Source organism: Somniosus microcephalus, chromosome 12 (genome assembly GCF_052327205.1).
Source record: "Somniosus microcephalus isolate GS21.2 chromosome 12, FLI_Smic_1.0, whole genome shotgun sequence".
In the NCBI taxonomy this organism is placed as follows: Eukaryota; Metazoa; Chordata; class Chondrichthyes; order Squaliformes; family Somniosidae; genus Somniosus; species Somniosus microcephalus.
Window position 1 is genome coordinate 160,303,665 of NC_140998.1, and position 11,138 is coordinate 160,314,802.

Here is an 11,138-nt window from a genome sequence, read left to right on the forward strand (position 1 = left end):
ATCTCTGTAATCTCCTTCAGCCCCACAACCACCACCACCCCTGTGCCCCCCCCCCTTAAAATCTACCTCTTTGACTATGCTTTTGGTCACCTGCCCTAATTTCTCCTTATGTGGCTCAGTGTCAAATTTTTTGTCTTATAATACTCCTGTGAAGCGCCTTGGGATGTTTTACTATGTTAAAAGCACTATATAAATAGTAGGTTGAAAAGATTGGTTTTGGAAAGGTTTTTTTTAAAGGGAGAAGAGGTTGGGGCTCCAGGAGCTCAAGGCTCTGCCACCAAGAGTGGGGCAAAGGCAGGGGAGGATGCAGAAAAAGGCCCAAATTGAGATGGGATATAAGACTAGAGAAGATTCTTTGGGGAAAGGGCTTCAAAGCCTAACTTATGCACATATTAACTACCTTTTGTCTTCAGGGCCTTTCTTAAAAACTTGTGTGAAAACCTTTTGCTTTTTTTTTCCCCACAAATCCTTTCTGTGGAAAAATGGCCAAAAATCCCAAAATGTGACAGTACCGATTTAAAATAGTCACTATGTGGACTATGCCCACTCCACTTTTTTTATTTTAAAATTGAACATTTTACAGTAAATCACAATTACAGAGCTCAAGTCTCAGCTCTTTGTACAAAGTCACAAGCCCTCATGCCTACAAGGCAGGGGTCACAGTCTCTACAAGCTTCTTGGTCGTCTTCACTTGTTCACCCAGACAGCAGGTCTCCAGGAATTCACACAAATGAGGGTCGGTGCTCCCAGTGGAGGGTTGTGCAGATCTGGCAGACTCTGGTTGACACTCTTCTTCATCTGCAGGGCACTCTGCATCGCCGAGCGGAGCCTCCCGCTCTCCCGACCGAACAAGTGGACTGTAAAAAAAAAAAGCTTAAAAACCCGTAGATTAATATTAAAACTTATCAATTTAAATTATAATCGCCCCGGCCGGGGTGACGATGCACTCCAGTCCCCGCGGCGCCCACCTGTCTCGAAAGGCCTCGAGCATGTCGGCGGACACCGCGTGCTCCATCTCCAGGGCCACCCGGGCGCGAACACAGCCGCGGAAGAGAGGCAGGCAATCGGGCCGAATGACCCCCTTGACCGCCCGCTGCCTGGACCTATTAATGGCCACTTTGGCCAGGCCCAGGAGCAGTCCTACGAGGAGGTCCTCCGATCCGCCCCCTCCCCTCCGCACTGGGTGGCCATAGATCAGGAGCGTGGAACTGAAGTGCAGCCAAAAATCGAGGAGCAGCCCCTTCAGAAAATGGAACAGGGGCTGCAACCTCTCACACTCAATATAGATGTGAAACACGGACTCCTCTAGGCCGCAAAAATAGCAAGTGGCCTGGGAGTCCGTGAACTTGTTTAAAATCTTATTGCACGGGACTGCTCCATGCAACACCCTGGAACAGTTAGGGAATACTGAGTTGGACCAACAGGTGGAGGGAAGGGGAATTGCTCCTATGCAGTAGATGGTGAAGACCGTTACTAAACCTGGGAGGCACCAGAAGATCTTCCACCATAACTGTAGCTGTCAGCTTTCTTGTCCTGGGGACGATCACTCAACTAGGCTGCTAACTGCACCTCTATTTAAAGGTCTGAAACTACAGCCGATGACACATCTGCCTGCCACATCATTATACGAAAGGAAACTATAGAAAACAGTCTTATACAGGCTAAATTATAAGCTGACAAAGGCCTTCAATCTCATTGAAGGAGTGAACCCTCTCACTGTTCTCTTATCAACTAGTACGGACGTGGCCTTGTAAATTTGTTTTGCAGCGAACAGTTCTGTAATGCATCCTCTTTCCCACAATTAAACACTGCTTCTAACTAATTGGAACTATAAAACTCAAACTAATAGCTAAACCATGTGGTTTTTAATGAATTAGACAAGGTAATATCTATGTTACATAGGATTACATAGAATAAACAGCACAGAAACGTGCCATTTGGCCCAACCAGTCCATGCTAGCGTTTATGCTGCGCTCGAGCCTTCTCCCATCCTTCCTCATCTAACTCTTATCAGCATAACCCTCTATCCCCCTTCTCCCTCATACTTATCCAACTTCCCCTTAAATGCATCTATACTATTCACTTCAACCAATCCCTGTGGTAGTGAGTTCCACATTCTCACCACACTCTGGGTAAAGAAGTTTCTTCTGAATTCCCTATTTGATTTCTCCTGAATTCCCTATTTGATTTCTTGGTGACTATCTTATATTGATGGCCTCTAGCTTTAATCTTCCCCACATGTATAGACACAAATAATTTTTTCCTGTGAAGGGAATGTCACTTTACATGGGCGTAGGAGCAGGAGTAGGTCATTTGGCCCCTCGAGCCTGCTCTGCCATTCAAGAAGATCATGGCTGATCTGATCTTGGCCTCAACTCCACTTCCCTGCCGCTCCCCAGAACCCTTGACTCTCTTATCGTTCAAAAAATCTGTCTATCTCCACCTTAAATATTTTCAATGACCCAGTCTCCACAGCTCTTTGGGGCAGAGAATTCCAAAGATTCACGACCCCCCTGAGAGAAGAAATTCCTCCTCATTTCCGATTTAAAAGGGTGCCCCCTTATTCTGAAATTATGCCCCCTAGTTCTAGATCCCCCCACGAGGGGAAACATCCTCTCTGCATCTACCCTGTCAAGCCCCTTCAGAATAGAAACATAGAAGATAGGAGCAGGAGTAGGCCATTCGGCCCTTCGAGCCTGCTCCGTCATTCAATGAGATCATGGCTGATCATCCAAATTCAGTACCCTGTCCCTGCCTTCTCCCCATATCCCTTGATCCCTTTAGCCTTAAGAAATATATCCAACTCCTTTTTGAATATATTTAATGAACTGGCCTCCACCGCCCTCTGTGGTAGAGAATTCCACAGGTTCACCACTCTCTGGGTGAAGAAATTCCTCCTCATTTCAGTCCTAAATGGCTTACCCCTTATCTTTAGACTATGACCCCTGGTTCTGGACTCCCCGGCCATCATAAACATCCTTCCTGCATCTAGTCTGTCCAGGCCTGACAGAATTTTATAGGTTTCGATGAGATCCCCTCTCAAATCTTCTAAACTCCAGTGAGTATAAGCCCAATCGACACAATCTCTCCTCATACGCCATTCCTGCCATCCCAGGTATCAGCCTGGTGAATCTTCGCTGTACTCCTTCCATGGCAAGAACGTCCTTCCTCAGGTAAGGCGACTAAAACTGCACACAATAGTCAAGGTGCGGTCTCACCAAGGCCCTGTACAGCTGTAGCAAGACATCCTTGTTCCTGTACTCGAACCCTCTTGCTACGAAGGCCAACATACCATTTGCCTTCTTAACCACCTGCTGCACCTGCATGCTTACCTTCAGCAACTGGTGCACAAGAACACCCAGGTCTCTTTGCACTTCCCCTTCTCCCAATCTATTGCCATTCAAATAATAATCTGCCTTCCTGTTTTTGCCACCAAGGTGGATAACCTCACATTTATCCACATTATAGTGCATTTCCCATGTTTCTGCCCAATCACCCAATCTGTCCAAATCGTACTGGAGTTTCTCGACATCCTCCTCACAGCTTACCCTCCCACCCAGCTTTGTGTCGTCTGCAAATTTGGAGATATTACATCCAATTCCCTCGTCCAGATCATTAATATATATTCTGAACAGCTGGGGTCCTAGGACCGATCCTTGCGGTACCCCACTAGTCACTACCTGCCACTCAGAAAACGACCCGTTTATTCCAACTCTTTGCTTTCTATCTGCAACCAGTTCTCTATCCAAGTCAATACCTTGCCCCCAATCCCATGTGCCTTAATTTTGCACGCTAATCTCTTATGTGGGACCTTATCGAAAGCCTTCTGAAAGTCCAAATACACCACATCCACTGGTTCTCCCTTATCTATTTTACCAGTTACATCCTCAAAAAATTCCAGTAGATTAGTCAAGCATGATTTACCTTTTGTAAATCCATGTTGACTTTGTCCGATCCTGTCACTGCTTACCAAGTGCTCTGCTATTACATCTTTTATAATAGATTCTAGCATTTTCCCCACTACTGATGTCAGGCTTACCGGTCTATAATTCCCCGCTTTTTCTCTACCAACTTTTTTGAATAGTGGGGTAACATTAGCTACCCTCCAATCCATGGGTACTGCTCCAGAGTCTATCGAGTTCCGGAAGATGACCAGCAATGCATCTACTGTTTCTAGGGCCACTTCCTTAAGTACCCTGGGATGTAGATTATCAGGCCCTGGGGATTTATCGGCCTTCAGTCCCATCAATTTTCCTAACACCATTTCCCTACAAATACTGATTTCTTCCGGTTCCACCCTTTCATCAGGCCCTATGTTCCCCGGCATCTCTGGGAGGTTATTTGTGTCCTCCTTTGTGAAGACAGAACCAAAGTATGAATTTAGTTGGTCTGCCATTTCTTTGTTTCCCATTATAAATTCCCCTGATTCTGACTGCAAGGGACCTACGCTTGACTTCACCAATCTTTTTCTCTTCATATATCTATAAAAGCTTTTACAGTCAGTTTTTATGTTCCTTGCTAGCTTACACTCATATTCTATTTTCCTTTTCTTAATTAATCCCTTTGTCCTGCTTTGTTGAATCCTAAACTGCTCCCAATCCTCAGGATTATTGCTTTTTCTGGCCAATTTATATGTCGTCTCCTTGGATCTTATGCTATCCCTAATTTCCCTTGTTAGCCACGGTTGAGTCACCTTTTTTGTTTTATTTTTATGCCAAACTGGGATGAACAAATTCTGTAGCTCATCCATTCGGTCTTTGAATGTTTGCCATTGCCTATCCACCGTCAACCCTTTGAGTGCCATTCCCCAATCAATCCTACCCAACTCGCTCCTCAGACCATCGTAGTTTCCTTTATTTAAATTGAGGACCCTAGTCTCTGAGTCAACTACTTCATTCTCCATCTTAATGAAGAATTCGATCATATTATGATCGCTCTGACCCAAGGGGCCTCGTACAACAAGATTGCTAATTAATCCTTTCTCGTTACATAATACCCAGTCTAAGATGGCCTGATCTCTGGTTGCTTTCTCGACATATTGGTCCAGGAAACCATCCCGTAAACACTCCAGGAATTCCTCCTCCACAGTATTGTTACTAATTTGGTTGGCCCAATCTATATGTAGATTAAAGTCACCCATGATGACTGCTGTGCCCTTATTGCACGCTTCTTTAATTTCCCTTTTCATGCCATCCCCAACCTCCGCTTTACTGTTGGGAGGTCTATATACCACTCCCACTAATTTTTTTTTCCCCTTAGTATTTCTCAATTCTACCCATACAGATTCCACATCATCAGAGCTAATATCCTTCATTACAATTGTATTAATCCCTTCTTTAACCAGTAATGCTACCCCACCTCCCTTTCCTTTATGTTTCAATAAGATCCCCTCTCATTCTTCTAAACTCCAATGAGTATAGGCTCAACCTGCCTTCATAAGACAAACCCCTTCATCTCCGGAATCAACCTCGTGAACCTTCTCTGAACTGCCTCCAATGCACTGCCACCGACTCCTGATGGTACCTAGCTATCCCAAGGCCTGTGTATGTTTGTCAAAGAATTATTAACACCAAAAAGGGTAATTAAAATGCAGGTGATGTAAGGGTCTGCTTCAATTCAAAAGTTCAGTGGTTTACAGGATATTTGAATTTAGAATCTAATAGCCTCTATCTTAGGCATGCCGGTATATAATGCAATGCAATCTTTACCTGTTCTTAAAATTTCACTTAAAATCTCACTTGCTTACATTCTAGTTTTCTCCTCTCCGGACGGTAGCAACTTCATCGCTGTGATTTTGGTTTTATGGATGCTTCTGCCCAAGTGACCGTTGTTCATGTCAGTCTGAGTGCTGGCTATTTGGTTGTTGAGCCCGTCACATCCAAGCACGATCCTGTGCTCCCCCAACACCCACACGTGAACTTTCAGACGGGACTGCAGTCAGGAGAGGAAACGGTCAATATTACCTTCCCTGGCCCGATTGGCCACTGCCAATTGTAGTACCTCATCCAGCTGCATGCAACAGCAACTTGCATTTCTACAGCGCCTTTAACATAGAAAAATGTCCCAAGGCGCTTCAAATAAGCGTAATCAGACACAAGTCAACACCGAACCGGAGAGGAGGCTAACTGTTTGGTCAAAGAGGTGGGTCGTAAAGGAGGAGAGGTTTAGGGAGGGAACTCCAGAGCCTGGGCTTGGACAGCTGAAGCCACAGCCACTAATGATGGGGTGAAGGGAATTCTCCCAGCTGAGATCAATTAAGTCAGCACAAAGTGGGACTGTGATTTTTACCTCTAGGCAATCGAGGAAGGCGCCTCTCTAATTTGTTCTTTCTCAGCACTGTGGAACTCCTTAACCACCTCAGTTTTCCCGTGTTCTAATAATCTTAAGGATTTTATACCCCATGCCTGGCATCGCCTAACCACTGTTTTCTGATTTACCTCATCTGTTGCGTCCTGCTCTTATCAGTCATGCACTGTGGAACTCTGTGTTCTTCTTCGTTTTTCAATGGGTAAAACCTGCAGGGTGTGAGTTGAGTCCAGTGAAAACACTTGTGTGTATTTTGTTGTGGATTAATTGATATGTTCATCTAACATTTTTTAAAATTTTGGCAGCTTGGGTGCAAGAACTGCGGCCGTGCGTATTGTTCATCTTGTCTCAGTTACAGCACCTTGGTCCCTCGCTGTGGAAATACGCAGCAGAAAGTCTGCAGACAGTGCCATGGAACCCTCACAAGGTACTCGAGAGTTAATGAGCGTCACATACATCTACTAACAGTAATCGCATATAGCCATGACAACATGAAAGCAGCACAGTCGAGGAAGTTAGTGAACTGACCTCTCGTTTATGGTGTCATGGAGCAGAACTTCATGGTGTCACATCGGAGGAGAGGGACACAATGAGAGACAACTGCGAAATAAATGATGTAACTGTATCACTGTACTGCACTTGGGAACCTTTGACAATCAATTCACTTCCTGCTTAATAGCTCGTTTATTTTATAAGGCTTCCTCCAATGCCATTAGATGCAAGATTAAGCAAACTAATTTGCATGTCACATGGCACAAATCTCCTGTTGGCAAGGCTTTCCCCAGATGCCTTTGACTGCTTGAGTGTTGGTGAACGGCAAAGGTAAACAGCTACTGCTGGTAGCACTCGGGTAGGGTTTGGCTACAGGTGGGCTGATCTCGCAGCCCATCTGTACGGACCTTCCCATAACACTAGGAGAGGGAATGGTTAGATTGTCAAAGTCTAGTGCGATTCTGCAGTATCTGTGCTTGCGTGTAATTTGCACTTTGTCCATTTGCTATATTTGTCTTGTTTGTGCTTTGGATCAACTTCCATAGTTGTCCATATCTGCTGAATCTGCCCACAGTACAAATGGGATATCTTGAGGTTGTGAAAGGCGCTGTAGAAATGCAAGTCTTTCTTTCCTTTTTTAATAGCATTCTGCTGATAGCCGATCAGCCTGGTAGGTCTCAGATCACTGGGTTTACAGAATTAGTGCACAATAATCCGGGAGAAAACTAACAGCCACTTGGACAAGCATCTATCTTCTATCTATCTAACTATCTATCTATCTATAAATCGGTCATTCTGTCTGTCATTCTGTCTGTCATTCTGTCTGTCATTCTGTCTGTCATTCTGTCTGTCATTCTGTCTGTCATTCTGTCTGTCATTCTGTCTGTCATTCTGTCTGTCATTCTGTCTGTCATTCTGTCTGTCATTCTGTCTGTCATCGCCTGTGCGTCTGTCGGGCTATGCGCTCGAAAGTTACAGGGCGTACCTACGCGCGCGTTACCTCCAAAGAAAGCTTACGCTTCCGAGACGGTTTTAAGCGTATTTACGTTTCGGCCGGGCTAAAATCGCTCCCGCGGTATCCCAAAAACCTTCAACGTTCTGCTCATTAGCATCTCATCCGCTCATTAGCGACAGAGTGACCTCGAGGTCGACCAATCGTACGGCGGCTTGCTGCCGCGTGCGGCCGGGCCAATCGGTGCGTGTGTGGGCGGGCCTTATCGTTCTGAACCAAGGTGAGTCGCCGCCATCTTGATTCCAAACTTTTCCTTTCTTTTTCCCGCTTTCTGCGTCTTTAAAAAAAAACGTTGCTTTCAAAACACATATTGTTTTTAAAAAAAAATGATTTAGAAAGTAATTAACTTATCTAATCTCATTAATTTTCCTACCTTTCCCCGTTTTTCCAGGTAGGCCTGGAAGCCTCGGCGTCTCCTCCGCACCCACGCCCGAGCTAGGCACCTCCCGGCCCCACTCGAAGGCTGGAGGGCCGAGCCTCAGCCCAGCGCCGCTAGGGTGCGCGCGCAGCAGGAGCTGAGGCGCGGCGTCTCTCTCTGGCTCGGCCGGTGGGCGGGGCTTGCTGAGCGTCAAGCGTCACCCTGGCAACCGCCCCCCCGGCCGTCTTGCACAGCCGCAATCGGCGGTCTTCACCTCGGGGGGGGGGGGGCCGCGACCCTCGGGGGGGGGGGGCCCCGCCCTCCCTTTCCCCCCCTTTTCCCCCCTCCTCCCTTCCCCCCCCTCCCTTCCCCCCCCTCCCTTCCCCCCCTCCCTTCCCCCCCTCCCTTCCCCACCCCTCCCCTTCCCCCCCTCCCCTTCCCCCCCTCCCCTTCCCCCCCTCCCCTTCCCCCCCTCCCCTTCCCCCCCTCCCCTTCCCCCCCTCCCCTTCCCCCCCTCCCCTTCCCCCCCCCTTCCCCCCCACTCCCCTTCCCACTCCCCTTCCCACTCCCCTTCCCCCCCACTCCCCTTCCCCCCCACTCCCCTTCCCCCCCACTCCCCTTCCCCCCCACTCCCCTTCCCCCCCACTCCCTTCCCCCCCACTCCCTTCCCCCCCACTCCCTTCCCCCCCACTCCCTTCCCCCCCACTCCCTTCCCCCCCCCACTCCCTTCCCCCCCCACTCCCTTCCCCCCCCCACTCCCTTCCCCCCCCCACTCCCTTCCCCCCCCACTCCCTTCCCCCCCCACTCCCTTCCCCCCCCACTCCCTTCCCCCCCCTCCCTCCCTTTCCCCCCCCGCTCCCCTTCCCCCCCCTCCCCTTCCCCCCCCCCCACTCCCTCTCTCTCTCTCTCTTCCAACAACAACATGCCCTCGAAAAAGCCTCGGCACCGCCGGGCACTTCAGCTAGTATATATATATAAATCGGTACTTCTGTCTGTCATTCTGTCTGTCATCGCGTGTGCGTCTGTTGGGCTATGCGCTCGAAAGTTACAGGGCGTACCTACGTGCGCGTTACCTCCAAAGAAAGCTTACGCTTCCGAGACGGTTTTAAGCGTATTTACGTTTCGGCCGGGCTAAAATCGCGCCCGCGGTATCCCAAAAACCTTCAACGTTCCGCTCATTAGCATCTCATTATCCGCTCATTAGCGACAGAGTGACATCGAGGTCGACCAATCGTACGGCGGCTTGCTGCCGCGTGCGGCCGGGCCAATCGGTGCGTGTGTGGGCGGGCCTTATTGTTCTGAACCGAGGTGAGTCGCCGCCATCTTGATTCCAAAACTTTTCCTTTTTCCCGCTTTCTGCGTCTTTAAAAAAAAAACGTTGCTTTTAAAACACATATTGTTTTTAAAAAAAAATGATTTAGAAAGTAATTAACTTATCTAATCTCATTAATTTTCCTACCTTTCCCCGTTTTTCCAGGTAGGCCTGGAAGCCTCGGCGTCTCCTCCGCACCCACGCCCGAGCTAGGCACCTCCCGGCCCCACTCGAAGGCTGGAGGGCCGAGCCTCAGCCCAGCGCCGCTAGGGTGCGCGCGCAGCAGGAGCTGAGACGCGGCGTCTCTCTCTGGCTCGGCCGGTGGGCGGGGCTTGCTAAGCGTCAAGCGTCACCCTGGCAACCGCCCCCCCCGGCCGTCTTGCACAGCCGCAATCGGCGGTCTTCACCTCGGGGGGGGGGGGGGGGCCCGCCCTCCCTTTCCCCCCCTTTTTCCCCCTCCGCCTTTCCCCCCCCTCCCTTCCCCCCCCTCCCTTCCCCCCCCTCCCTTCCCCCCCTCCCTTCCCCCCCCTCCCTTCCCCCCCTCCCTTCCCCCCCTCCCTTCCCCCCCTCCCTTCCCCCCCTCCCTTTCCCCCCTCCCTTTCCCCCCTCCCTTTCCCCCCTCCCTTTCCCCCCTCCCTTTCCCCCCTCCCTTTCCCCCCTCCCTTTCCCCCCCTCCCTTCCCCCCCCTCCCTTCCCCCCCCTCCCTTCCCCCCCCTCCCTTCCCCCCCCTCCCTTCCCCCCCTCCCTTCCCCCCCTCCCTTCCCCCCCTCCCTTCCCCCCCCCTTCCCCCTCCCTTCCCCCCCCTCCCTTCCCCCCCCTCCCTTCCCCCCCCTCCCTTCCCCCCCTCCCTTCCCCCCCCTCCCTTCCCCCCCCCTCCCTTCCCCCCCCTCCCTTCCCCCCCCTCCCTTCCCCCCCTCCCTTCCCCCCCTCCCTTCCCCCCCTCCCTTCCCCCCCTCCCTTCCCCCCCTCCCTTCCCCCCCTCCCTTCCCCCCCCTCCCCTTCCCCCCCCTCCCCTTCCCCCCCCCTCCCCTTCCCCCCCCTCCCCTTCCCCCCCCTCCCTTCCCCCCCTCCCTTCCCCCCCTCCCTTCCCCCCCTCCCTTCCCCCCCTCCCTTCCCCCCCCTCCCTTCCCCCCCCTCCCTTCCCCCCCCCCTCCCCTTCCCCCCCCTCCCCTTCCCCCCCCTCCCCTTCCCCCCCCTCCCCTTCCCCCCCCCACTCCCTCCCCCCCCCCCCAGTCGCGCTCTCTCTCTCTCTTCCAACAACAACATGCCCTCGAAAAAGCCTCGGCACCGCCGGGCACTTCAGCTAGCATATATATATAAATCGGTACTTCTGTCTGTCATTCTGTCTGTCATTCTGTCTGTCATTCTGTCTGTCATCGCGTGTGCGTCTGTTGGGCTATGCGCTCGAAAGTTACAGGGCGTACCTACGTGCGCGTTACCTCCAAAGAAAGCTTACGCTTCCGAGACGGTTTTAAGCGTATTTACGTTTCGGCCGGGCTAAAATCGCGCCCCGCGGTATCCCAAAAACCTTCAACGTTCCGCTCATTAGCATCTCATTATCTGCTCATTAGCGACAGAGTGACATCGAGGTCGACCAATCGTACGGCGGCTTGCTGCCGCGTGCGGCCGGGCCAATCGGTGCGTGTGTGGGCGGGCCT

General features: G+C 50.8%; 1 protein-coding gene and 1 long non-coding RNA gene across 5 annotated transcripts in view; one reads left to right on the top strand and one right to left on the bottom strand.

Annotated features, from left to right (window-relative positions):
* Positions 1 to 11,138, top strand: part of zfyve19 (zinc finger, FYVE domain containing 19) — a 78,757-nt gene that overhangs the window by 1,298 nt on the left and 66,321 nt on the right. For all 4 annotated transcript variants that reach the window (XM_086003721.1, XM_086003720.1, XM_086003719.1 and 1 more), the window contains exon 2: positions 6,612 to 6,733. In XM_086003721.1, coding sequence (XP_085859847.1) covers positions 6,612 to 6,733 — 122 coding nt within the window. The remainder of the gene's footprint in view (positions 1 to 6,611; positions 6,734 to 11,138) is intronic.
* Positions 292 to 6,280, bottom strand: LOC147109638 (uncharacterized). The gene is made up of 2 exons (XR_015080331.1): positions 5,747 to 6,280; positions 292 to 857 (listed from the first exon to the last, which is right to left on the bottom strand). It is a non-coding gene; the product is annotated as an uncharacterized LOC147109638 (long non-coding RNA).